A 27,579-nucleotide genomic window follows, 5' to 3' on the forward strand; every position below is an offset into this window, starting at 1 on the left:
AATATAAGGGCCAAACAATATCTCAAAAAAAAAAAATTTATCTCAAATTAAAAAATACTCATACAACTAAAACTGCATAGATATATAACAACTTTATTATTCGTATTTTATTAAATATACCAGATTTTCAGACTCAGGTTATTATTCGCATAGTTGTAGCTGGTCTTGTTTTATCCTGGAGTCGGCGTGTTTGATAGTTTGTCTTGCAAAATTTAGGACAGTGCCGCAAAACATCTTAAATAGAGCAACTTAATCGTGACTCAACACAGTAATAACTTTGGTGGATGAAAATTCTTTTCAAAATAGACTTTGGAAATCCAAAATCCAACTATAGTCAAGTGAAGCCAATATACAAGAGTTTTTAGAGTTTTATCACCAATTGATCCTCCAGATTCATATAGGCAATTAGAGTGCAGTTGCAGATAGTGGACAAGTGCTAAAGTTGAAAACCAAAACAGATACAAGCATAAGTTAATGGATTAAACCAATAAGAATAAGTTACTATAGCATTACTTGCATACTTGCATAATATTGTGATATTTAGTATATGTCATATCCCTTATGAACAGCTCATTTCTATGTATGTACACACACTACACCCTCCTTTGTCTTCAAAGCAATGAGTAATGATGAATCAGAAACACTTTCTCAAAACCACTAAACAAAATTTAATAACTCAACTCCGCCACAGTGTGTGTATATAAAAATGAAGGAATAGTACATATCAAATTCCCACTATATATAAATATAAGTTGAGTCATACATCATATTCCCATCTCATATCACCACTCTACCTTGCTATAATCTCAAATTCACTTCTCATCTTCCCAAAATATATATTAGCACCAAAAAAAAAAATCATCTCCATGATGGTGGTTCTCAATATACTTTTGTTCATACTAGTTACTTTTCTATTTAAACTCTTGTATGAAAACCTATCATGTTATTTCCTCACTCCACTACATATCAAGAAAATCATGGAGATGCAAGGTGTTCGGGGCCCGAAACCTTGCTTCTTCACCGGGAACATCCTCGACATGGCTTCCCTTGTTTCCAAATCAACCTCACAAGACATGAAAACTATAAGCCATGACATTGTCGGTCGCCTTCTTCCTCATTTTGTTCTCTGGTCGTCCCAATTCGGTACGTACGTCAATTATACGTATAGATAACGACTCAGGTGAAACACTTTGTTGTGATTCAAATATAACAAATTGTTCTCATCTATATATATATATATATATATATATATATATATATATATATATATATGATGATAATAACATATAATAATAATTTTTTGAGGGGAATATAATAATAATAATAATAATAATAATAATAATAATAATAATAATAGTAATTATAATTAGTTTAATTGGACATGTTAATTTTGATTGTGTAGGAAAGAGGTATATATATTGGAATGGTCCAGAGCCAAGGCTGTGTTTGACAGAAACTGAATTGATAAAAGAGTTTCTTTCAAAATACAGTACAGTATCTGGAAAATCATGGTTACAAAAACAGGGTTCAAAACATTTCATTGGAGAAGGAGTATTGATGGCAAATGGTGAAAATTGGTATCACCAACGTCACATTGTTGCCCCTGCATTCATGGGGGACAGACTTAAGGTATTATTCAATCATACTCATCATGGGTTTGAATTGACTTTACTCATCATGGGTCTAGCGGCGCAGCTTGTTGCCTGCTTGCCTTCTATTTAAGCGTAAAGAATGGTTTATATAAAGTATTTTAACTTTCTCTAAAATGTTATCATCACATTGGTGATTGTTGAATCAAGATCAAACGGCACAGAAAGCAATTATATTTTCATTTTTTTTAAACCATTAAATACCAAGTTTGAAATATTGACGGTCTGATCTTGATCTAACATCCACCAGTATGCTAATTGCATTAAATTTGCAACTGCGGACAACCCGATAATATTATAATACACAAACACAGATATCAGACATAACACTAAAAAAAGCTATTAAATATCCCAAACACTTACACGTGTCACACACTCAAACATGCTTTCAATTTGAAGTGTCAGTGCTGCATAGAAAAACATTGATGATGTTATTGCAGAGCTATGCAGGGCATATGGTGGAATGTACTAAAGAGATGTTAGAATCGCTACAAAAAGGGTTGGAGTGTGGACAAAGTGAGGTGGAGATTGGTGAGTACATGGCTAAACTTACTGCAGATATTATCTCTAGAACTGAGTTTGGTACAAGCTACCAAAAGGGAAGAAAAATATTCCATCTCCTCACAGTTCTCCAGACTCTCTGTGCTCAAGCAAGTCGCCACCTTTGCTTTCCTGGCAGCAGGTAGGTACTTTCACTTTACAACAACTTTGTTTCCAAACCACCAATTTTCCTTTTTCTTTTTCCAAAATAATAATAATAATAGTTGGTATTTGTGTCATTCAGTGTGTATTTAAAATTGCGAGCGCGACTATGTTAAATTATCTTTATTAACTAATGATGTATTTTGCTTAAAAAAATATTGATGTATTCCAATTACCGTAAATGCAAAGTGAGAGAATATCAAATTGAGAGTGTTGCACTGAACATAATATTAATTAGAGAGTACAATTGAAAAAATGGCATCCAAAACTAAAAGAAACACTTATTTTTGGTGAAAAAGTAATACAAATTTGCAGAGACTTAAATCGTGCTTGCAAAACGTTAAAAATAATTAGAGAAAAAGTAAAATTTATGTATTAAAGCGACACTAATAAACATTGTAGAATTGAACATTTAAACTCGGTCTACTAAGATTAAGTGTCAAACTCTTACCACTATGAGAATTTTTTTTTAAGGTTCAATAAAATCTATTATTTTTCTTACCAACAAGCATTTAATGCATGTCCTAATCATCACATTCATGTTCATTTTATTTTCCTTTTCATTGATGTCAAAATCATGTAAGATGCAATTGGTGTATATAGGTTTTTTCCAAGCAAGTACAATAGAGAAATAAAGTCATTGAAGATGGAAGTGGAGAGATTATTGATGGAAATAATACAAAGCAGGAAAGATTGTGTTGAGATTGGAAGAAGCAATTCTTATGGGAATGATTTGTTGGGTATACTATTGAATGAGATGCAAAAGAAGGAAACTAGCTTAAATTTGCAATTAGTGATGGATGAATGCAAAACATTTTTCTTTTCTGGACATGAAACAACAGCACTTTTACTCACTTGGACAGTTATGTTACTAGCAAGTAATCCATCTTGGCAAGAAAAAGTTAGAGCTGAGGTTAAAAGGGTATGCAATGGTGGAATTCCCTCTTTGGATAAACTCTCCAAGCTCACTACGGTAAGTAATTAACAAAATCTTCTTAAAAAAAAAAGTAATTAACAAAATCTTCTTGTTTTAAATGAATAAAAGAAAAGGTGTGATCATATCATATCAGGAACTAATACACCGGATCTTATTCGAACTTCACAGTTAAGCGTGCTTAAGCGAGAGTAGTACTAGGATAGATGACCTCGATAATCTTAACACACGCTTCAAAATTTTTAAAGCACTAGTCTTTGTAGTTGTGCATTAGTGATATCTTTAAAAGCAAAACATAAAAATACTTCATAGTTTATTTGATTCTTTATAACTTCTCCCTAATATGAATGTGAAAGCTTTTATTTTTTTAATTTACACTTACAAGAGAAGAAAGAGTCGTACAAAAAAAAAAGTCATATTACACTATTTTTTAAGTTATGAGGGACAAGTGGCGGGTTTGGTCAAATTTTGGTATCTAATATTCTCATGCACATTATACAATCATTTTCTACGATTTGTTTTTACTTTTATTTTACAATTGTTTTACTTTTAGAAGTGTTAAGTACGTAATTCTCTTCATTACTTCGAAAAAAATATTGTGTAACTCAGTTAATAGAGACATTGTATTATATACAGAGGTTATGGTTTTTCTAACCACTTGAACAAAAAAAGTAATTTCTTCATCTCTTAAAAAATAATTCTCTTCATGAAACCTATACATTAAAAATAAGTCTTACTTGAACACAAATACAAATAAAAAATGTTTAAAACCGTTGACACTTTTCCCCATTTTATATTGGTGTTATATGGTAGTGTAAGTTTAGGCTATAGTATTTCACCTAAAAGCCTAATCAATCAAAAGATCCTAGACTTTTAATTAATTAAGTTATTATCAGCACGATGTTTAGAAAAGACAGTTTGGAAATATTTTAGTTTAACCTAGATATGTATGTTTTGAGAAAAAAAACAAAAAATATGATTTGCTTTTTAAAAACAAAATTAAACTATGATTTATTCAGCTATCATCTTTGCACTCGTGTGTAGCTGGTGTCGTTTAGAATAATATATCAATATTATTATCATGGTTATCTTTCTTTTTAGAGGGACCCAAGTGCACAAAAGGTAAAAGATATTTGTTCAAGTTCTGAATAACGATACAACCATACTTTTATGAGAAGAAAAAACCTGTATCATATCATAGGAAAAGAGAACAAAAGGAAAATGATTTGACCTAATCACTCAACATAGTGAGATATATTTATATATCACCTTAAAAACAATATATATATTATATTTTTTTAACAAATAACGGTTTGGAGTTCGAACTATAATCTTTATATATGTTATGCAATGTCTCTATCAACTGAGATTATCTAACGAAGATATATATATTATATTTTTTGTCGACGGAACTATATTATAATATATAATCTAACCAATTTTTTATTATTTACTTTTGCAGTTGCATATGGTAATCAACGAGTCATTGAGGCTCTATCCTCCGGCATCTGTACTCCCTAGAATGGCCTTTGAAGACATAATATTGGGTGACCTTTACATCCCTAAAGGGTTATCAATATGGATTCCTGTGTTGGCAATTCATCATAGTGAAAAACTATGGGGTAAAGATGCAAATGAATTCAATCCAGAGAGGTTTACTTCAAAATCATTCATTCCTGGCCGTTTTTTACCATTTGCTTTTGGCCCAAGAAATTGTGTTGGACAAACATTTGCCTTAATGGAAGCTAAAATTATATTAGCAATGTTAATCTCTCGATTTAGCTTCACAATTTCGGATAATTACCGTCACGCACCCGTGGTTGTGCTCACAATTAAGCCCAAGCATGGGGTTCAAATTTGTTTGAAGTCGTTGGAGACATGATATGGGACGTAGCCAATTCTTGAGTTGAGACGCGGATGGATCAACTCCAATCGATCAAGAAATAGTTTTGTTAGTGCATTCGGTTAATCTAAGGTACTAAAAAGTCGTTGCATATGACTCACGTCAATGATCTCGATTGTTTGATCTTTATCAACAATCGAGATCATAAACGGCAATAAATGTTTAGTTATTGCTTCAAATTCAAATCCGGAAAGTTAGGATTTTTAGTTTATAATTGAGGGAGAGGAGTCTTTTTGATTTTGGTCTTTTATATGCGGAGAGTGAGTTGTGACAATCTTGACCATGATGAGCATTCTTGTAACTTGTTATTTTATTTTCAACTTGTTTTGCAATGAAGAAATAGAAATGAAACAATGATTGCAAGGATTAGAATATTTAAATTAATTAATATCAACTTGAATGAAAGCACATCTATTAATTTATCTCTTCAATGTAACATGAGATAAAGATATTGGAGGAGCTGTTTTGATAAGTTTTTAAAACAGGTGTGCGCCCATAATGAAGACTAAAAATGCACAAAATTATATTATGCGATGGGGATAGAAAGCTTCTTTATAGTAGCAATGTAAAAAGCTTATTGATGTGAAGTATCCATTAAATTTTTATCAATGACTGATTTGTTGTTGGGTAACCTGAGATTGACCATCTTTAATGGTTTTTCATCCAAAGAGTTGATTATATGGCTCATAGATAGAAACTTAAGAGAGGTGGAATTATTGTTGTAATCTAAATCGTAATACTATATATATAGTTGTAACACTGAAAACCTAATTCATTCAAAAAAATACATGAATGACAATATCTCTATAGTTGTAGGAGGTTAATAACATTATCCGAACTACGTAGATAAAGATTGTGTCTTGTTTTCTTTTGATTCTCGTTTTTTTTATTCTATTATACTAGTTGTTGTTCTAACACAAATCATATTTTTTCCACCCACAATATTCGAACCTAAAATCTTTCTTAGAGGATTCTTACCTATTCGTCTTTTAAAATAAGTGATGTTGACAGTTTTACTTAAGATTAGTGTAATATTGATTTTTTTCTTTTTTCTTTTTAGCATAGTTGCTCCATCAAACTTCAGAATCTTTATTTTTTTTCATTTCTCTAACAAAGTGCTTCACTTTCCTAATTGAAATAAGCCAACTTGGTTGTAACAAAAAACAAACAAGGTAGGGTCAGTATCTCCATTTTGGAGATGGGACATGGGAGTTGTTTTCTTAGCCACCTCTCCTTCTTCCACTACATGGTTTATATAATTCTTTATGAGTAATGATATTTATACAACTAACTTGTGACAATTTTTAAGACAATATTATTTTTTTTCATAGAAAGAAGACAATGAATGTATGAAAGAGATAATAATTGTTTAATAGTTGTTACAAAATAGTTATACAAATTCTTTTATTGTAACCATATTTTTTCTGGATATTATTAACAGTTGGAGATCTAATAAATTGTGGACAGCTATTTGAGTAGCATGCAAAACGTTTTAAAGAAGGCAACATTCTTTGGAAAATTCTGAGCAATTTATTGGGATTTCACTTGGACTGAATCATCAACTTCGTCCCTGAATTTTCACGCGTCGGCCAACTTAGTCCCTCAATTATGCGAAATATCAATTTAATCCCTGAATTTGTTAATTGTCAATCAATTTAGTCCTTCTGTTCAAACAGAGGGTTAACGGGGCTGACGTGGTCGTTAACCTCTCACATGTCATACGTCACGTAGGCAGGGATTAATTTGGCCGAAAATAACAAACATTTTGAAGGACTAAATTGATTGATTTGCAGAAATTTTTTTGGTTTCTTCCCAAACAGCTCTTTTCTTCCCCAACGTATCTGTCTTCCCCAATTGTATAAAATTGGAACCCTAATTAAACAATCTGCAATCTACATTCTAATATCACCTAAATTTCCTCCAATAATAAGTGGTCCAATTCCAGTTCTTCCCCAATTTAAAAAATTTGAAACCCTAATTTTTTCGTATTGAATTTGAAAGCCAAAATCCACAAAATTTCTTGAAGCAAAACTATTTAAATTGAATCTCAAATGATGGGGGGTGGGAATATGGGAAAAAACTGTTATTAAAGTCGAGCTTCATCTTCAAGCTCCAAGTTTAATGGTGATGAAAAGAGGTTGAAGATGATTCAAAAATGTGACCTTCAAATACATCCCTACGAAATATTAAAAACCATCAAATAAGTGCCTGAATTTTTTAATCATATATCAAATAGATCCTTGAAATTACAGAACACACAAATTGAAACTAAAATATTATATAGGCAAAAGTCATAGGTCATAAGTCATAAATCTCAGAAATTACATAGGCAAAAGCAACCCAATTTTGGGGCATTAACAAGTCATAGGTCTTAAACGGCAAGTTAAGCAAAAAGAAACCCAACTATGGGGCATAATTCAAATAAGCCTAAATATTACAAATCCAAAACATCTATTAAACTCCAGGAAGCATCACTTCTTTGGAAATCCAGGAGTTGGTATAAACTCCATGAATTTAGTAGGTTGAGTCGAACCGGGTGGACCATAGGTTGGATATGGAACCCTAATCATGCCAGCATGAGGTTGATGAGCTGGTGCAGGACCCCTCATTGGTGTTTGCTTAGGCCTATCAGCTGAAGGAACCTGTCCTCTAAGGCCATACCTCCTTGGTGCAACACTGAAATTGCAAAATCAATCAAATTAGTCCCTAAATCATAACATAATCAATCATATCAGTCCTTCAGTTAATATACTAATTGCCAAAACGATCCTTAAAAATTAAGAGTCATACCTGTCCAGCATTTGCAACAACATTTCCTGCAGTTTCTGCATTTCCAAGCACAACATTTTGTGGCACAAAGTATGAAGCATTTGCAACCCTAAAAACGAATAATCAAACTAACTGTCTCAAAAACGTAAAACAAACACAAACAAAGAACAATGCAAGCATCAACGATCACAAAAACAAAATAAACAAGATGATCCAAACTTAAAACGAAAAAACCAAAAAACAGACAAAAACAGGGTCAAAACGAACACAGAATCTTGATAAACAACAGGAAAGGTGTTACCTTTAATCACAGTTGAATAGAGGAACTTCAAAAACGTCAGAATCGCCGGAGATGATGATGATTTTGGAGGGGTGAGAATGGAGAAATTTTTAGCGGGAAGGAGGAGGGTCAATGATGTTTTTGATGGTTCTGACTGAAATGTGAAGAAGGAGGAATATGTAATGCAGGGGCAAAATGGGAAAAGCAGGAAAAAAATAAACTGAAAAGTGAAAAATGAACTTTTTCCAAATCAATCAAATTAGCCCCTGAACACTTGGCTTCCTTCTTGCCACGCGTACAAGACAACACAGCATGCAGGGCGACATGTCAGCATGGCTAACGGAGCACTTGGATGGAGGGACCTTTTTGATGGACGTCTGACAAATTCAGGGACTAATTTGATATTTCGCATAATTGAGGGATGAAGTTGGCCGACGCGTGAAAATTCAGGGACGAATTTGATGGTTCACTCATTTCACTTGTGTGATATTGTGGCAGGAATGTCATACGACATTGCTCAACCAGAATTTGACACATGACTTTATTATTCTCTCTCTTAGGGTTTATTTTGTTTTCTGTTTTCATTTTAAAATTAAGTTGCCACATGTCACATTGTGGTCGTGTAATGTCATGTGAGATTCCTAACACAATGTCATACAAATAAGATCCCAAACACTGTATTGCTAAAAATGGTACCGAAACTTTAATTTTCATAGGGAATTGGCAGGGAAAAAACACGTCTAGAAGCTAACTTTCGATAGAATTCGGGGGTTTTGAGCTTGAGGGGGATTGTTCTTTTCCACATTCCTTTAGGTCCAAAAATTTGACCCCTTAGCTCAATAAAGGCCAAGAAGGATGGCACATAACATATAGTGAAATTATTTTCTCTTCATCCCTCTCATGCGTCCTTCGATTTTAAAAATTACCCTCATTCGGATTCTAGAACAACAACATAAAATAAACTAAAACAATTGTAGTAACAACAACAACAATAGCATCATAAATTAAAAAGATAAATTAAGCACAAAAAAGTTCATCAATACCAAACAATTTTCTTCATCGGACTCATCCATGCATGACTTGATTTCTTCGTATCTTCTTGGACGAATCAAACTTCATGAATAGAATGAACAAATCATACCAAGGTAGTGTTTAACTCAATATGTCCCTTCCAACTATATTGATCAAATTTAGAGAACATGGTTCTCATATCGACATCATTTTAAAGTTTCATCTATATGAACGAACGCTTTCATCTGAGCCGATTGACGGACGACAATACCCAAAATTGACCACTCTTCTCATGTCGCTGTGGTTGAGACAACCAATTATTTGGTCCAGTTGATCCTTCAAATAAGACAATGTAACATTAACACTGGTCCTAAATAGAGTAATTTTCTCATTATTGTAGTAAACTATATAACTAGGTTAAAGTTCATTTCGACTGGATAAGTGTTTGTTGTTGTGTGCTGCGGAATGAAAAAATACACCAATTTGTACAAGTTTATGTGTCTTGTTGTGTGCTTAATTTTTTGATGATCATCTTAATGTGAAATTTTATGAGGAACAAGTTTTATGAGAGACACAAGCATTATTCGGCTCTTTTGAGCCACAAATGTGGAGTCAAAGCAGTATACTTTTCTTTGGTGCAATCAAAGGAAGATGATAAGTTTCTACTTTTAAAAACTATTATTTATATTCTTAAAAAAAAAAAAACTATTATTTATATAGCTTTAAAATAAATTAATTGTTTATGATTAAATTGCTAATAAATAACAAATAATCATGGTCCACCATTAAAATCAGCCCACTACCACATCCTATTCCTCCCACACTCTCATTGCCACAAAACCTTAAGCAAATCACCAAATAATGTAACCTCCTGCACTGACCTATAACATAAGTGCCTCACAGATCAAAACTTCAAATAAATTAATTGATCCACACGCCCCACCTTGTATTTCTTATTGTATTGTATCAAAATATTTTAATATTGAAATTCAATTCTAAACTGAATTTCCTTACTTACATGCTTTGCTTGGTAAGGTGGATGGCCATTATTATCAAAATGATGCCTCGTTTGAAGTTTTTTGTCTTTTATTACATATAGTCCCTACCTTAAACATGCTTAGGACACATTTAATATACTTGGTGTGATTATTAATTTAAATTAATCTACAAATTAGGTCTATTCTTCATATAAATTGTTGATATATTCATGGTTGCTTTTATTTTGGTTTCTTTAGGGCACTTGTTAAGAAATTTAAAAAAAATAAAAATTGTTTTGAAAATGGTACATTCAATACATTGCAACTTTATAAAGTAATTTTTTTACTTAAAATTTACCAATTATTTTCATTTTTGTATCCTTAACAAGTACTCTAAGGACACTTGTTAACGAGACCCTTAAATCAATTATATAACCATCTACCTAAAGAATAGAACTTAATAACCATTATAGCATTGATATATAAGACAAAATAAAAGTTAATCATAGACAATATTCAAAATTTAAATCAAGCTTGATGGGCGTAATGGATCTAAAGTTGACAAGGTGGTCGGGGTTGGAGAGTTAAGAAGTAGAGTGATAAAAAATCCATGGTTTGATCATCACTCCTTATAAAATACTAATACTTACACCATTTTAAAAAAATCAAACCCTAAATTTTTTGAGCATAGCTTATAGCCTTATATATAGATACAATTTCTTTTTTTTTTTTTTTTGAAGGATATAGATACAATTTCTGTATAGCCTTGAACTACAGTTTTAAACAGCAAGTTATATTATGTGTAACTAATTAACTTAGGCACTTAAATGTCCAAACCATAGGAGATTCAACAGATTTATTTGGAAAAAGGGATGTGACAGTTAATAAATAATGATAACGTAAACATCCATTTTGATCACATGCTCAAGGATAATAATTTTTATTTATATGTTGATATAGTATAATTTTTACTTAAAAAAATTGAAGTGCAGAAGATATTTTTCATCCTTTAATAAATAAATTATGGGTCTGTTTGGTTTGGCTTCTGAGAAGCAATTCTAGCCCAAAATCAATTCTCTACAGTGCCAAAAGCAATTCTAGCCAAAAACAACGTGTTTGGTTCAGCTTTTCAGAATTGCTTTTATCCTCCAAAAGCAATTCTCCATGAAGCTACAAATCCTAGCTTCTAGCTTTTCTAGAATCAATTCTCCTTGAACAACGTGTATAGGTTTGTATATTTTATTATTACAACATGTTATTTTACTTTATTGCCCTTTATCAATTCTCATTCTTTATCAATTCTCCTTTAGCTATGTCTATTTTAGTAATTATACATTCAAAAGCAATTCTACATAATTGCATCCAAACATAAATCATTTTGTTTAATCAATTCTACATAATTGTATCCAAACATAAATCAATTCTGTCAGAATCAATTCTATCAGAATCAATTCTCTCAGAATCAATTATATTCAAAACTGAACCAAACGGGCACTATATCTTCACTGATTGATTGAGGAGAAATCAAAATCACACCAACAAATCGACTAGAGTTGCAAGATCATGATTGAAACATGTTGATCTTCTTTTAGTTTCGGGCATGGTGTTGTAAAATCAATAAAGTAATTGTGCTTTGATAATTATTATACTCATGATGATGCATAGAAATGCTACGTGAATCATTCACACAATCTTGTGTGCCATTGTGTAAGCTAGACTACCTTTTAGTCATTCTGCGTGCCATAAATAAACACTGACTCTCATAAAAAATTACGATATTTTTACTAGTATATATTAAAAAATTACTAATGTATGCTACTTTAATCATGAAATTATTATTGTTTCACAGTTTTTAGTAATATAGTATTATTGTAGATGATATGGTGTAGAATAGATGGCGCAGGTTAAAAAAGTCTTAAAGGACACTTAGAATTTTTGGTTTTCACGGCTGAAACTTTCAAATTGGAATTTCCATGAAAAGACAAACAAACCAATGATGAGTTTTGTAATAAAAGATAATATTATAAACATTAATAAAACAATCCAAATTATAAAGTAGGTTTGAAGGAGCTTATTTACAATTATTTATACTTATCTTTATAAATATTCCACTTGCATAAATGTTTGCTATAATTTATCATAAAATAATTTTTAAAAAAAAATGTATATTAACTTCTTATTAACAACCTATATAGTTAAACATCTAAGCTGGTAAGGACAATGCATAATATATGCAAGGTATGAGGTTCAAACCCCGGACACTACCAAAAAAAAAAACATTTTTAAATTAATTATGGAATTGGCAAAACCCGAAACTAGTGGTTAAATATATATGTTTTACTATCAAAACGATTTATTTTTCTGATTGTTCCCCTAAAGTTCATTTTTTTTAGATAGACAAAATAATAATAGGCATTAGAAACCTACACATATAAGTGGAGAATTCGAGGTTTGAACCCTTCGATCCCCACTCACAACGTTCGACGTAATAATTTCAGTATTTTTATTGGTTAAATTAAATCATGTGAGTGTTTTCCTGAAGTTTATATATGCACTAAGAGACAGTATTCATTTTAAGTTGTATTGTCGACATTCTTCATAAAAAATAAACACATGATGAGCACTTTGACTTTTCTTAACAAGAATATTTATCTAGATCAGTTGTGTTGGTCAAAGATGAGAACTTGTGTAATTTTCCGTATCAAAACTCAGTCGACCCAATATAGATTATGTGCTCGATAATGCGTATGTATCACTCTCTCAAAAATAAAAGTTCAAGGGGTTTATCACTCTCACTTGTCCTTAATGTTATACAAATAAATGGCAATGGGTATTAGACACTTAAAACTCTAACTATAGTCATGCAGACAGTTTACTTAATTAACATACAAGTCATCATTATTTGAAAACCTAGCCTAGTCCGAACTAGTAGTTAACTCTAAACCGCAATTAGTTAGAAATAACTAAAGGTAGTTACTATCAGTAACTACCTAAGGATATATTTTGTAAAAATTGGCACCATCCTTCAAAAAAAAAAAAAAAATTAAGAAGAGGTACCAAATAAATTCCTTCATTGTTTTTTTAAGGAAAATTCCTTCATTGTTGTAACCAAAAAATAAAATAAATTCCTTCATTGTGACATATGTATTAATTAATGGTACCTAATTGTTACAATTACTCCCTTTGTCAAAAAAAAATTAAAAATTTGTTACAATTATTACAATTACTACCTAATTTTTAATTGTAAAACTAAAATTAAAAATTTGTTACAATTACTCCCACATGTAAAATTAAAAATTAAAAATTAAAAATTTGTTACAATTACAATTCCTCCATCTCTATTGCTTTATGTGAGAACCGAGCCATTGAGGTTATTAGTGAATTTTATTTTTTTTACATATTGAATTTGAGGGATCAAGCATTATTATCTTGCAACCAAACTTCAATTTAACAGAGCCTATTCTCCTAAAAACTAAAAGGTTAAACCAAAAATAAATAAAATTACATCTATTGTTAGCCGTTCAATATACAGAAAAAACCTCTTAATTAAAGTTGTTAATTAGTTGCTTCTTCTGATAGTTGGAGCACTCACTCACATACTAGACGTGACAACTTAACTTAGAAAGTAGTATATGGTAAGTTAATGCCTCTTGATGCAAGTTTGATTAACTTCAATTGAATTGACAAGCCACTTAGTGACCCCAGAATCATGTTTGCTAGTGGTGACCAACCCATGTCCTTTTACGGATAAAACGGGAAGTGTTATTATACATAAACACTATGGTGAGACAAACAAGAATAAATTATGGAAGTGTTTTCTTTTGCTAAAAATAATAAATTATGGATTTTATTTAGACAAACTTTAGCGGCAAATTTGTTAGATCATTAAAACTACTTTGATTAATAATAATTTTAAGGCTCTGTTTGGCAAGACCAAGAAGGTAACTTATAGCTTATATATAGCAGGTAGTTTATAAGCTAGTCTGACAAAAAACGCCATGTTTGATAATGGTCTTTTGACCACAAGTTTATAACTTATTTTACTAGATTATGATACAATTGTATGTGGAGATCAACACCAATTTGCAAATAATAAAGTGGGCGAAGTGGACAAGCACTTAAATGTTGAAGATGAGAATGAGACTTGCGTGACAAAGAGAATCTAGTACAAACATGGATTGATGGAATTTGTTGTTGTAACACATTGCAAAGATCGTACTTGCTTCTGTACCAAATGGAACAAGGGTTGTCAATTATCTAATCAAAGTGACTCAATTCTGCACAAAACTTGGTTTTTTTTTTTTTTTTTTTTATGGATAAGAATTTTTCATTTCCCATTTTCTTATTATGCATTTAAATATTTTAAGAGGTTAATAAATTCCCGTTAATGATGAATCATTAATTGGAACAATCTAATTTGGAATTATAATTTGAACAATTATTGGTAATGCTTCACTTAATAATATTAGAACTATACCTACAATAACTTCTGATATTGCTAAAATATGTATATAATAACTTCTAAAATGAGCTTATTTTTCAAATAGATTAATTATTATGTATCAATACACTATTACAAATATTCCCGATTAAATTAGAGGTGTGTTACTTGAACAGCCATTTGCATGACAATTTATGAGACAAAGACGTATTTACAAAGAAAAGTAGATATTAGTACGAAAACTAAAACAATAAAGAAAGAAAGTAAAAATATAATGTTAGTAGAAGATAAAAGGTTGTCACAAAAATTGTCAAAAATTGATTGTACAAATATCATTTCTCATTAAATTATAGGCAACCCATTCGCTGTCATTTATCTTATTTATACACTTTATTAATTTATTTTCTTGGTAAGTCCTTAATATATCTTGTAAAATGTTTACAAGTTACCTACCCAAAAAAAATGTTTACAAGTTACCCTCTTGATATTGTATTAAATTTGACCATAGAAAACATTTTAACTTAAGCATAAAATGACGCCACCTCATGTATGTATTTTGTTCAGAAAACTAAGTTTTCATTTGTTCAACACTACTATTACTCTTTTGAGATTGCCCTTTGTCCATCATGAAAAGGAGAAGAAAGAGATGATGATGATGATGATGATGATGATGATAAATTATAGTTTTGGTCATTTTAGTTAACTTTAGTTTTACTTTGGTTCTTTAATTGTTTTTCGATTCATTTTGATTCCTAAAGTTAAAACGTTAGATATTTTGATTTCTTAAGTTTTATTTGTTTTACTTCACTCTCTTAAATTACAAACACTATATATGCACTTACCTATCAAAACAAATATTATACACTTTGTTCCCCTAAATTATAAATGTTAGATATTTTGATCCTTTAATTCAATGTCTAAAGTGAAACGAAAAAAGAATAAACTCAATTGGTCAACAACAATTATGTGTGAGATCTTTAGTAAGACTAAGCTATCGATTTATTGAGTTAAAAGGACAAAACAACATATCAAAATACTTGAGAGACATTTGATAACGGTTCTAATTTTTAAAAGGTTTTCTTGCAATTCTATATGCTTGTTGTTTTCTTATTAATATAGTTTGAGCTTCTTTATACTATATAAGTGATGAAATAGTTGTTGATTGTTATATGCAAAACAAAACAAAATATGACTCAAATTTTTAAGTTTGTGCATACTATGATCATCTTGCTTTTCCTATTTCTTTTTGTAACAAATACGAGTAAGTTTTTTTCTCTTCAATTTCATGTTTCTTTTTTGCCCTTATACATTATACTTCGACCCTTTCTATAACAATGTTTTTTTTTTATTACTGTTTTACATCATAGCTGCTAATTGTACTTCTACCGTCAATTGTGTACATACTCCGTGTATGTCACCTACCTTGCCTTTGTGCGTGCAAGATGAATGTGTATGCGTTTAACAGTTAAGTCGAAATATATAATATTACTTTTGAACCTATAATTTTATTTGCAGCAACTTTCGTTACTCTTATGATTTCGCTTACACTTTGAATTATATGTTTCTGACCTTTTGATTTATTTGACAGGACAGGTAAATCTACTCAAGACAATACTTCATTCAAAAATAACTTTGTATTTTATATTTTCCAAGGCAAACAAAACAATGTAATGTGAAAACAATTCCTTTTCTATTATAAAATACAGTATGTGATTTGTTTTCTATTATATATTTTTTATAGAATAAGTATTAGTTCTTACACACACATATGAGTATGTAGCAATAGTTAGGTTCTTCAATCGAATATTTGATAAAAAATAGTTAAAAAATTCATGTGGATCACCTCTTATTCAACTTGGGGGCTGAATTAATAAATATAATAGATAGATGCGAAAAATAGTTAAAATTTCATGTGAACATTCGTTGAAGAAAAAGTAGCTTCTTCAATCGAATAAATTTTGTCCATTATTAGTTTCTAGAGAAAGTTGATAATTTAAAGAAATAAGTCTCTTACATTTCTCTAACAAACTAGCTTACTTGTGCAACAAGCAAGATCTTAACTAACCTACTATTTGCAACCTACTATTTACACGTATCCATTAATTTTGTGTGTGGTGCAATGATCAATACAATTGCAAAAATGAGCAACAACTCTTTGGAATCTAGAAACTTTGATCGAATCTGGATGCATCCAAAATATATCTCTCAAAAATCAAAGTCTCCATGTCTTCTATTCCAACAAATACTCCTCATCTTCTATTAACATCATTAAAGGTTTCATTTATATTCTAGGACCTCTCAAAGTTGATTGATACGTTACTTTGTTCTTATAAATATGGTTGATAATAGTTAGGTTGCTCTCACTTCGGTCTTTCTACGAGAGAGATACATGTCTCGGTGCAACATTGTATTTTGTCTTGTCATTAACCATTTTTTTCGTTCATCTTCGTTTAAATGTTCCATAAACGAATGACTTTTCAAAGTATCAGCTAACTCAGTCAAGACCTAATTAGTTCAAAGGAGTAACACGAATTCTAAAGTTTCGACATTACAGAACAACGTACTAAAAGGAAGCATGACTAAAGAAAATTTGCATGAATCATAGTGTTTGGAATTGTATCCAAAGCTAGTAGTATAAGGAAACAAAAACAAAAGTTCTTTTTAAGTGTAAACAAGGTTTTTTGAGATTGCAAACCAAGTTGATTGAAACTTGAAAATATGAGAAGACTTCTCTCCTATTGTTATCCCCATTCCGCAATTAAATAGTGATGCACAAATCAACCTGCAGTAAATAAATAAGCATGATCGATAAAGCTAAACTGTTGAAGCTAACATAGTTAAACACAGTGCAGAAAAATATTTGGAAAGTAACTGTGCTACTACTGAAATAGAAAACATCACAATTACATTGAAAAATTCTGTTACTATTTGTCGTTTTGAAATGGCTTGAATGATATTAACTGCAAAATCTATATTACTTAATCACAACAATTGATGCCACACTTGATACATCATAGACAAATACTACTTAATATACTAAACAGAATTTGATGAACATCATAGCAGAAAAGCACTGTTTCAGTATCATACAAGCAGACCAATATATTTGATTAAACTTCCGATGAATGCGAATCATTTGGCCGAAATGGAAGGCTTGGATCAAAACTGTAATCTGTTTAGTGTTGAAGTGATTACGAATTTTGTAAATGTATAATGAAATATACTATTAGCTGTAATACCCCGCATGTAAAAATTCAGTATCAGTTATTTATCTTAGGGTTTTTTTAAGGGAAAGGCAAAATGGTAATTGCACATAAGACTTTCCGGACCGAATCAAATTATTCCAACGGATCACGGTGAATGTAATATTTCGCTTAAAACTTTTACGGCATTTTATCGGATATTTTAGTTGAGGAAGAGTGTAGAAAAGAGCATTTTGGTCATTACTCATCTAAGGACTATAAAAGGTCAAGCATACAAAATATCTTCATTTTTTCCCATTCTTTTCTCCCTCATCAAAAATATCTCCTCCCCTCTTCTAATTCTCTCTCTCTCTCTCTCTCTCTCTCTCTCTCTCGGCCCTTTTTCTTCTCCCACCTAATTCTCATCATACAGGCAAACAACTTTGATCCTTATCATATTGTAACCTTGTTAGCAAGTTTTGAGACCTTATGTTGGTGAACCAAGCCTTGGACAGAAGACATGAAAAGAGAGCTGAAGCTTGAGTACAAGAAATTTGAAAGCTTTAGCTTATGATTTTGGATTTCTACTTGGAGCATTAGAAGGTAATCACAAATAATCTGTTATTGCTTTTGGATTCTGTGATGACCCTGTATTTTTGACTGCTAGTAGTGTCAGTTTTAGTGTTGTTGCTGTTGGGATGTTATGTTGAACTAAAAGTGCCTAAATTGAGGTATAAGTTGTTTTCAAGGAAATTATCATAAATGATTATTGGATGAAACAAGTTAGACTTTTGATGCAAGTGGTTTAGGTGAAGTGTAATCATGTTTGGTTGTATTCTGGAAAATTTGAACATAAGTTGAATTGTTTAGAGGGAATAAGTTGTCATATAAGCTGTTTTGAGCAAAATGCCTTAAACGACTAAGTTGTGAATTCCAACTGTTGTATAAGTGGTTCATAGGACTGTTTATTCATGTTGGAATTATGTGTGAAAGTTTGAATTGAAATTGATATGCTAAAAGTCATGAGTTTCTAGTTAAGCCGTTTGGAAAATAGCTTAAATTGGAATTTGAGTTGTTTCAAGTATTTTTTTTGTAATGACCAGTTTATGAGAGATATGTTTAACTGGTATATGAGTAATGGTAAAATTATAAGCTGTTTTAGTGATGATAAAAGTGCTTAAATAGTAATTAAGCTGTTTTGGAAGTGCTTAAATAGCCAAACGGCAAACTTCTGGTGCAGGGACTGAAATGGTAATTTTTCTATATGCTGGTTGATGAGTTAGGAGTATGTCACAAGTGGGTTGGACTGTTTCGGAAAAGTCAAGACCTATAAGTCAAGGCATAAGCTATTTTGGAAAATTGATTATGGAGTTTTGGAGATAGCAGAAGCTGCAAGTTGTTGATAAGATGCTTTGCAATTTTTCCAAGAGTGATTCGAGGTGAGTTCCTTTAGTTAGTAAACCCACCTTTGGGTAGTAAATTATATCATTAGAATGCTAATATATGATTAAGAATTATTAGAACGTGTTGGCATAATTGTATCAATGCTAGATTCCCATTATTTTGTTCTAAAATTTCTTATGTTGTTGTGCAATACTACTTTAGTCCTAATGTTGGAGGATAGAATTTGAATAGAAGATTGATATACATATAATTTGGAAAATTGAATTGTCACATGTTTTGGTTACTAGTTTACTCTAACATGTTTTATGTTATTCATAACATGTTTTATGTTATGAATATGTTTATGATAGTGTTGATGTTGGAGGAAATTGTTTAAACAAGGCCAATGATGAATTTACTTATGTAAATGATTGAGAAAAATATTGGAATTTAACATTTGCCTTGGTTACTAGAAATGGTTACATTTTCTTGAATAATTTTACAAGAAAGTTTATCATGCATAAATATAGCCATTGTTCGGCTAGAATTTGAAACATTCATTTTATTCAATTATGTAACCAGGAATGTTTTAAGATACTCCAACACGCATAGTAACATAAACATGTTCGAATTGACATTAATGCATATTTTCTTACTATGTGACAAAGAATATTTAGCAATCCTCCAACTTAGGTGCCATTACATAATTATTGCACATTGACATAAGAGATGTATTTAGAACAAGCATGTCATGTAAACAATTCATGGGTGGATTTCCAATCATTGGAAGTAAAGAATCCTAGTTATGGAAGTTCGGCTTAATTAGTCGAATTTAGTTTATCAGAATATGGGGGAAATCTTATGACCTTTTAGGAATGGCATATGACAACGATATGCCTAGAACCTGAATAGGTTAGTATCAGAATTAATTTCAGAATAAAGACGGAATCACTACGTCTTTATTATCAGTTTCAGGATGTTATTATTATAAGAAATCAATTAAGTTAATGTATTCCTCTCTTTTGCTCCCCGTTAGTAGTGGAGTTGAGAATTATTTCAGTTATCAGAAATCATTTCAGTTATAATATTAAAATATGTTTAAACCGTGGCTTTTGCTATCCTCGCCAGTTAGGATACAAAAGGTTCCCGCCAGTTGGAAATTACCAGTCAGAGTGGAATAAATTCTGGGGTTACTCCACCTGGGTTTATTCCGTAAAATCAACTCAGATAATATTGTTTGTTCAACGCTAACATTCCTAACATAATATGACAGACATTATGACTATAATAGTTAGTATGATTTCAGCATTAGTATCAGGATTGAATCAGTATTTCAGATAGCGATCCTAGTTATCCCCCGATCGCTCAGTTAAACAAAACTGTATAAACCCAAAAAGGGTTGAGCTTAGAGACAGATGGCGATCCTAGGTTCCCTGATATTGCCTACAGCTTAGGATAGGTGGAACTCACTGAGACATCCCGTCTCACCCCAATCCCTTTTATTTTATTTCAGATCAGCAGGTTGTACGTGGCAAGGAGACAATACAGGAGGCTGAATGACATATTTTCACATGCTCGTGTCGTACTAGTTCAGATTATTTATTATGGTTCCAGACATGTATTCATACAGCAAATGTACGATCATGTAGTGATATATAATTATTCAGTCGCAATTTTTATTATTGTAATTTTAATGTATCCAGAACTAAATTTAGCGCACATTCTAAATATTCTAGATAAGTTTAGTATGGGCGTTACATTAGCCGAATGTATTTTTTGTTGATTAAAATCACAACAATCACACATGTGTTGCCTTTCTTTCCCAAGGCCAATTTTTTGCTTGACGGTGAAGCACCGAACAAAGACAATTTAAGCAACAAAAGACGAACAAGAAGAGAGATCGAAATGGATGAAGCATGATCCATGGCAAGGTGCAATTGCTTGATCGATTGATGGATCAATTACCTTCATGTTGAATGAAAGCTGGATGCGCTCATTCTAGGGTGCAAACCCTAGAAGAGCCAATATTTTCCATATGAGTATCTATCTCATCCTCATATCTATCAATGATGAAATTTAGAAAATGATGAATTTGTTTTGAGAGGCATAAAGTGGTTATCATGGGAGAAATTGTTCATCCAAAAGTCCAAAGGTGGCAAGGGTTTTAGAAACAATTGAGGGTTACGGCTCAACCCCAAACCATGGTGTCAAGTCCATACGGATTTGGAATGCCTTGCCAAATAGGGTATTTTTTGTCAAAATTGCTTATGGATACGACATCTTCCATTTGGATAATGTTACTTTTGAATTAAACTCCAAACCGTTGGTGGATCAACGGATCACGAATTATTAACACTTAGTTTGAATAACTTATCCTAGATTACAAACATTTTCTATATTCTTATTTTCGACAAAACATTGTGGTTTATGGTAAGAGGCAAGCAAATAAAGTTGTTCATTAGTTAACTAGAGAGACCGCACATTCTTGTTCCATGGTGTTTTACAAAGTCTCTGATTGTATTTAGCATATTATTGAAAAAGAAATGACTTAGTTATCATCTTAGGAAAAAAAAAAAAAAACTATTTCCTGCTCTCTATTTAATTCTTTTTGAAATAATTAAGTTTAATATGTTTATCTATAGATTCAAAATCTTCTTAAAACCCTTGTCAAAAAAAAAATCTTAAAAAAATATCTAGATTCAAAATCTATGCTTGGCAAGTCCCCCACCTTAAAACTATTGAAAAAATGTGTATGGTCTTAATAGCATTGATTCTTGGAGGCTAATAACTCTCTCTTCGCACAAAACTTGTATTCCTATTTATTGTGGAGGTCTTGATGTTGGAATATTTTATTATTTAATTATATTTCAATATCATTATGTGAGCAAATATCATAATAATAATTATATTATCTATTTATCAATTGTGAGTCTTAATTAATTAGCATTAATAGTGATCAAATTAAAGTAATAAGGTTGTTAGATTTCTAAATAGATAATTAATTAAATATTAGTTAATTGATATGGACTCAATGAGTGGATGTCTGGATGGTTTATTAACGGAATAGTAGGAAACACTAATGACCATCACATCATAGGAGGATATGGTCTCCAATACATGGCAAAACTCTCTCTTCCCCCATCCGAAGAGATCTTGAGGCATAAAGGTACAAGTTGAGAAAGAACTAAATCTTTTTTCAAATTGTTTGTGGTTGAGATCGATGATCAAAGCTTCATCCAAGTATTCCTAATACCTAATTATTAATATCCTTGATAAATCAAACATGTCGTAGATCCGATCATAATCATGTTCTAGCTATTTGCTTCCGCTATTAATTCATAATTATTGAACATGTTTTGTGAAATCTGATTTTATTCATACATAATTTCCAACACTTAATCCTCTGCAGTATTACCAAGATTAATGAAGTTGGTCGTCTCAAACTTTAATGGGATTTAATGACTACTAATAATCAATATTGTTCCTACACTCCGTCTATCTAGGAGATCTCTTCATCAACAATAAGCTTGTGTGTGGTTACATTAAATCATCCATTTGGCTTTGTTTAGGAAAGATGTTGATGGTCATCTTAGAGAACAGTTCTCGGAAGCTTGGAGATGGCAAAACAACGTATCAATATGGTCTTGACAAATGGATACATAATAGAATTTGTGATGTTATTGACATTGAAAAGACTAGTATTTACTTAGTTCAATACATAGTTGCTGATTTTATCAAAGATGGTGAGTTTATGATGCACTATGACTATGGTTATATATTCCTTCTAATCCTATTGTCGATTCTAGGGTTTTGGATAGTTCCAAATCGGTAAGGTGCACTTTAATGAGGCATATATCAGCCTTTCCACGTTCTATAACATAGTTTCTTGGGGTAGAAGTATTTGGTCCTAGTTTATTCCTCCTTCCAAATTGTTACTTATTTGGAAAGTTCTCCATATTGCGGTAACTATTTATGACAATCTTAGAAAAAAAGGGTTTTATCATGGTTTCATATTGTCCTTTATGTGAAAAACACTTTGAAATAACCTAGTTGATACCAGGAATGTGCTAACATAGTTGGGATGTGTTGGGTATTACTTGATGTCTATGCACTTTAATTTTACTATATAAAATAACATAAATTGTTTGAGGTAATTTAACGCATATCAGTCATTTCTCTGTATTAAGATAATTTAATACTAAAATCAATAGATGTTGCTTCATCCGTTCTTAAATATATGTCGTATTTTAACAATATACACTATTCATATAATTTATTTTGACCATATTTTTTTACTAATATATAAAGACAATGTCGGCATAAAGGATGCTATTTGATTTGTCTCGTGAATATTTTCAAAATTTCAAGTTTTTATAATTTTTTATTATTGATAATGAATGATACTAATAGTCGAAGTTGTGCATTGGTATGTCTGAAGTGGTTAACTGCAACATATATTTAATAACGGGTAGAGTACATGACAGTAAACAAAGAGTGTAAACAAACACTATGAGAACCATTTTTTAATTGCAATTTGAATTTTTTTTGGTTTGTAAAAATTGAATAGCAAGTCAATAAACGAGGAAGGCATGTAAAAAATACTATGAGAACCATTTTTTAATTGCAATTTGAATTTTTTTTGGTTTGTAAAAATTGAATAGCAAGTCAATAAACGAGGAAGGCATGTAAAAAATTTCATGAGATGCAAGCCAAATGTTTATTATATATATACAATAGTGGAGTGCTCATTTTTCTGCTCTTTTTATTGGTTAATGCGTATAAATTACGAACAATAATTTTTATGAAATTTTTCATATTGTAACAAATATACTTATCTTGTTATCACCATAAAAAAATATACTTATCTTGTTTTTTGTCCTCGTGGGTTTAACTCAGTTGATAGGGACAATGCATAATATATGTAAGGTCCGGGGTTCAAACCTCGGCCACCACAAAAAAAAAATTATACTTATCTTTTTTACCCCTCATAAAAAATACTTACCTTTTTTAATTACACTAAGAATATAGCAAATATATTTGTCAAAAGTATATCAAATATATTTGTAAAAAAAAAAACAAGAAAAAAAATATAATATATAGTTTTATCTTTTTGAATGACACCAACAATGTAGCATTTTTATAGGTACATTTGTTATAGAGTATAATTGGAAGTGAAAAAATCAATCTTCAATTATATTTTTTCTTTATTTATAGTATAGATATAAAAATAGATTTAGATAAGAATCACTTGCTTAAAAAAAAATACATGAATCATAAGATTGATATGAATGAATTGTTGGATAAATCATGAAATTTAAACATTTGATATTGTATTAAATTTGACTATACAAAACTTCTAACATATGTATAAACATTGGATCACCTCGAGGATGTATTATTCCTAACTCTTAAGACTAACTTTTCCTTTGTTCAACCCTACTATTATTTTTTTAGATTTTCCCTTGTCTATCATGAAAGGATAAAAGGAAATAATATAATGATATTGCCATTAAATTACTCCCAAAAAAAAAACAATGTCATTAAAAAATAAACTAAAATGTCCAACAATATTTTATGTGAGATCCTTAATAATTAGATTAAGTGATCAATTGCGAGAGCTAAAGGGACAAAACAACATGTCAAAATACGTAAGAGGCATTTATTAACTATTTTGATTTTAAAAAGGCTTTCTTGCAATTCAAGTTTGTTTTTCTTATAAATATAGCATGAGGTCTTTTATATTATATAGTGATAAAATAGTTTGTTGTGTGTTACAATCAAAAAAAGAAAAAAAAATGATTAAAATTATCAAGTTTGTGTATGCTATGATCTTCTTGATTTTCCTATTTCTTTTTATAACTGACACTGGTAAGCCTTTTCTTCTCTTCATTTTCAAGTTTCTTTTTGATCTTATACATCATCATTCGACCCTTTTTAATAACTTTTTTTTTTTTTACATCACAGCTTGTGAGTGTATTACTTTCCTCGATTGTTTACATCTTCCTTGTATGGCAACTGAAACACAGCTATGTGTGAATAAAAAATGTATCTGCATGGGTTTAACAGTTAAGTCAAAAAAAAATAATTATATTACTTAAAAGCTTATAATTTTGTTTGCATGTCATAGTGAATTATACAACTCTTGTGATTTCTCTTGCACTTTAAATTATATTTCTCTAACCTTTTAATTTATTTGACAGGACATGCATAACCTCTCAGGATAAATACTTTAGTTATAAATAATTATTTGTCTTATTTATTTTGCAATGCAAACAAAATGATGTATTCCTTTTATTTTTTATAGTTATGTGTATCTCTATAATATACATATATATTAAATAAATTAGAGATAATTAATTAAAAAAATGATATATGATATTCAGTGCAATAAAATACTTGTGTCATTAGATGAATTATATTTTTTTGAATGGATTAGATGAATTATATTATTGCTTTAGTTTATTTCATCAAATTGGAGTATGCTTAGGGTTATTCTGACCGAGTTATTCCAATTATTCCCATATTACACGTAGAATGATCAAAATATCAAAATTGTTAGACCGAACGTTGTGTCTAGGGTTCGAACCGTCACTCTTCCATTTCGTCTACCAAAAAAAAAAGACTAAATTAAAATAATAGCTAATGAAACTACAAATGGTGGTACATACAAGTGTAATATGAATTGCCTAAAAAAACATGAGTAGCAAAAATATAATAGGCGGTGTTTACAGTTTACAAAAATGAAATAGAATAAGCTTTCAAGCTGGATTAATAAGAGTTTAAGTCATTTGATATACTTGAAATGACACATTAAGCGGGTTTCGCATCTGATTTAAAAACAAGTGATTTAGTAAGTGTTGAGCTTTTAAGTCGTTTACTCAACTAATATAGGAGTAGCAAACATTATTAAAGTCAATTCCTTTTCCTTATTATTAGTTAGTTACTCTGACACAAGTGAAGACACTTAGCACCAATAGTAGTTAGCTACTCTAATAATAGTTGTTTAGTTTGATAGATTAGTTATACTGACAGTTGTGCAAGCTGTTATGACAGCTATGATTCCCTAATTTCTAGGAAAGTTGGTTAGATTGGCGGTTACTTGCATGAGAAGTTATCTTCGAAATAGTTAGATCAAAGCTTCTATATACACAACGTATGAACAATCACTATTCAATAAGATTCGATGAATAATATTCTGCTATTTGATTTCACTATCTCTCTCAAACTCTCTCAAATTCTAATATCATAATATGGTATCAGTCGCAAAATCTCTTGATTCGCCTTGAATCTTTGATGATTTTTTCTTTGTTCTTCAACTCTTTTCTTTGTGTACTCTGCAATTCTTATTCAGATTGCAGTTTTTCTTGCGTTTTCTCACGATCCTTATACTTGTTTCTTTGAATTTTTCTCATCTTTATCATGCCACCACACGTGATTCCTATTCCAATTTGACATTTGATGCTGATGTTAATTCTGTGTACTACATGCATCCCAGCGAAGACCCTAACTTTGTGGTAATTACACCTCAATTGAATGGTTGAACTATCTTTCTTGGTCAAGATCAATACAATGAGCCCTTGGTGCCAAGAACAAACTCGTTTTCATTGATGGTTCAGTTCCAGTTCGTAATCTAGTTGTTTTGAATCGAGGACGTGGAGTAATGCAATAACTTAGTTCATTCTCGGCTTCTTAATTATGTTTCTTCTCCAATTGCTCAAACAATTATGTTTCTTGAGAATGCTATTGATGTTTGGCAAGATCTCAAAGAAAGGTTTTCAAAGGTTGGTCGAGTTGCTAATTTCTGTTTTGAGATCAACAATCATGGTTCCAAATTTGTTCTTGATTCTTCCTGAGATACGAGGATTTCGGGAAGAACTTAACACTCATAGGCCTTGACGGACTTGTACATGTCCTCATTAGTGTAGATGTGATGTTATGTGGTTAGCTCGTGCATTTCGTCTTAAAGTTCAAGTAATTCAATTTCTCAAAGGTCTAAATGACAATTTTTCAGTTATTAAATCTTCGGTCCTACTTATGGAACCTTTACCATCCATTAACAAAGTGTATTATATGGTTGTTCAAGAAGAAAGCAATAATATTGCTTTACTTTATGTTGTTTTTGGATTTCGAAACTGTTGTATTTTGGTTTTCCAAATTCTATTTTCTCTCGAAAATGTTACTAGGTTGAGTCACGACTAGGTCGCTCTCTTTAAGACGTTTCGTGGCACTGCCCAAAATTGTAGGATAAAACAAGTCAAGCTATAACTGTGCAGTTAACCACTGCACTGTAGAAAATCGTTCAAGAATTACATCTTCAATATGGTACTACGACCACTCTTTTAATACTG

General features: G+C 30.9%; 1 protein-coding gene and 2 long non-coding RNA genes across 6 annotated transcripts; all 3 read left to right on the top strand.

Moving 5' to 3' along the window:
* Positions 1-774: 774 nt before the first annotated feature.
* Positions 775-5,554, top strand: LOC146903816 (cytokinin hydroxylase-like). Its single transcript, XM_085730063.1, has 5 exons — positions 775-1,143; positions 1,403-1,629; positions 2,090-2,331; positions 2,955-3,324; positions 4,748-5,554. The coding sequence occupies exons 1-5, from the start codon at positions 867-869 to the stop codon at positions 5,165-5,167; spliced, it is 1,536 nt and encodes a 511-aa protein (XP_085586189.1). The 5' UTR covers positions 775-866; the 3' UTR covers positions 5,168-5,554.
* Positions 5,555-15,203: 9,649 nt separating this feature from the next.
* Positions 15,204-21,775, top strand: LOC146903817 (uncharacterized). Of its 4 annotated transcripts, XR_015020468.1 has the most exons (6): positions 15,205-15,927; positions 16,034-16,130; positions 16,255-18,451; positions 19,089-19,287; positions 20,745-20,866; positions 21,059-21,775. It is a non-coding gene; the product is annotated as an uncharacterized LOC146903817 (long non-coding RNA). The 4 variants fall into 4 exon arrangements; XR_015020469.1 differs by lacking the exon at positions 20,745-20,866 and having other exon boundaries at positions 15,204-15,927; XR_015020467.1 differs by lacking the exon at positions 21,059-21,775 and having other exon boundaries at positions 15,207-15,927; positions 20,745-21,048.
* A 3,164-nt stretch (positions 21,776-24,939) lies between these two features.
* LOC146903818 (uncharacterized) lies at positions 24,940-27,250 on the top strand. The gene is made up of 4 exons (XR_015020471.1): positions 24,940-25,099; positions 25,196-25,296; positions 25,432-26,081; positions 26,285-27,250. It is a non-coding gene; the product is annotated as an uncharacterized LOC146903818 (long non-coding RNA).
* Positions 27,251-27,579: the final 329 nt, after the last annotated feature.

Source organism: Medicago sativa, chromosome 7, assembly GCF_051527215.1.
Source record: "Medicago sativa cultivar Bolivia chromosome 7, Bolivia_mono, whole genome shotgun sequence".
In the NCBI taxonomy this organism is placed as follows: domain Eukaryota; kingdom Viridiplantae; phylum Streptophyta; class Magnoliopsida; order Fabales; family Fabaceae; genus Medicago; species Medicago sativa.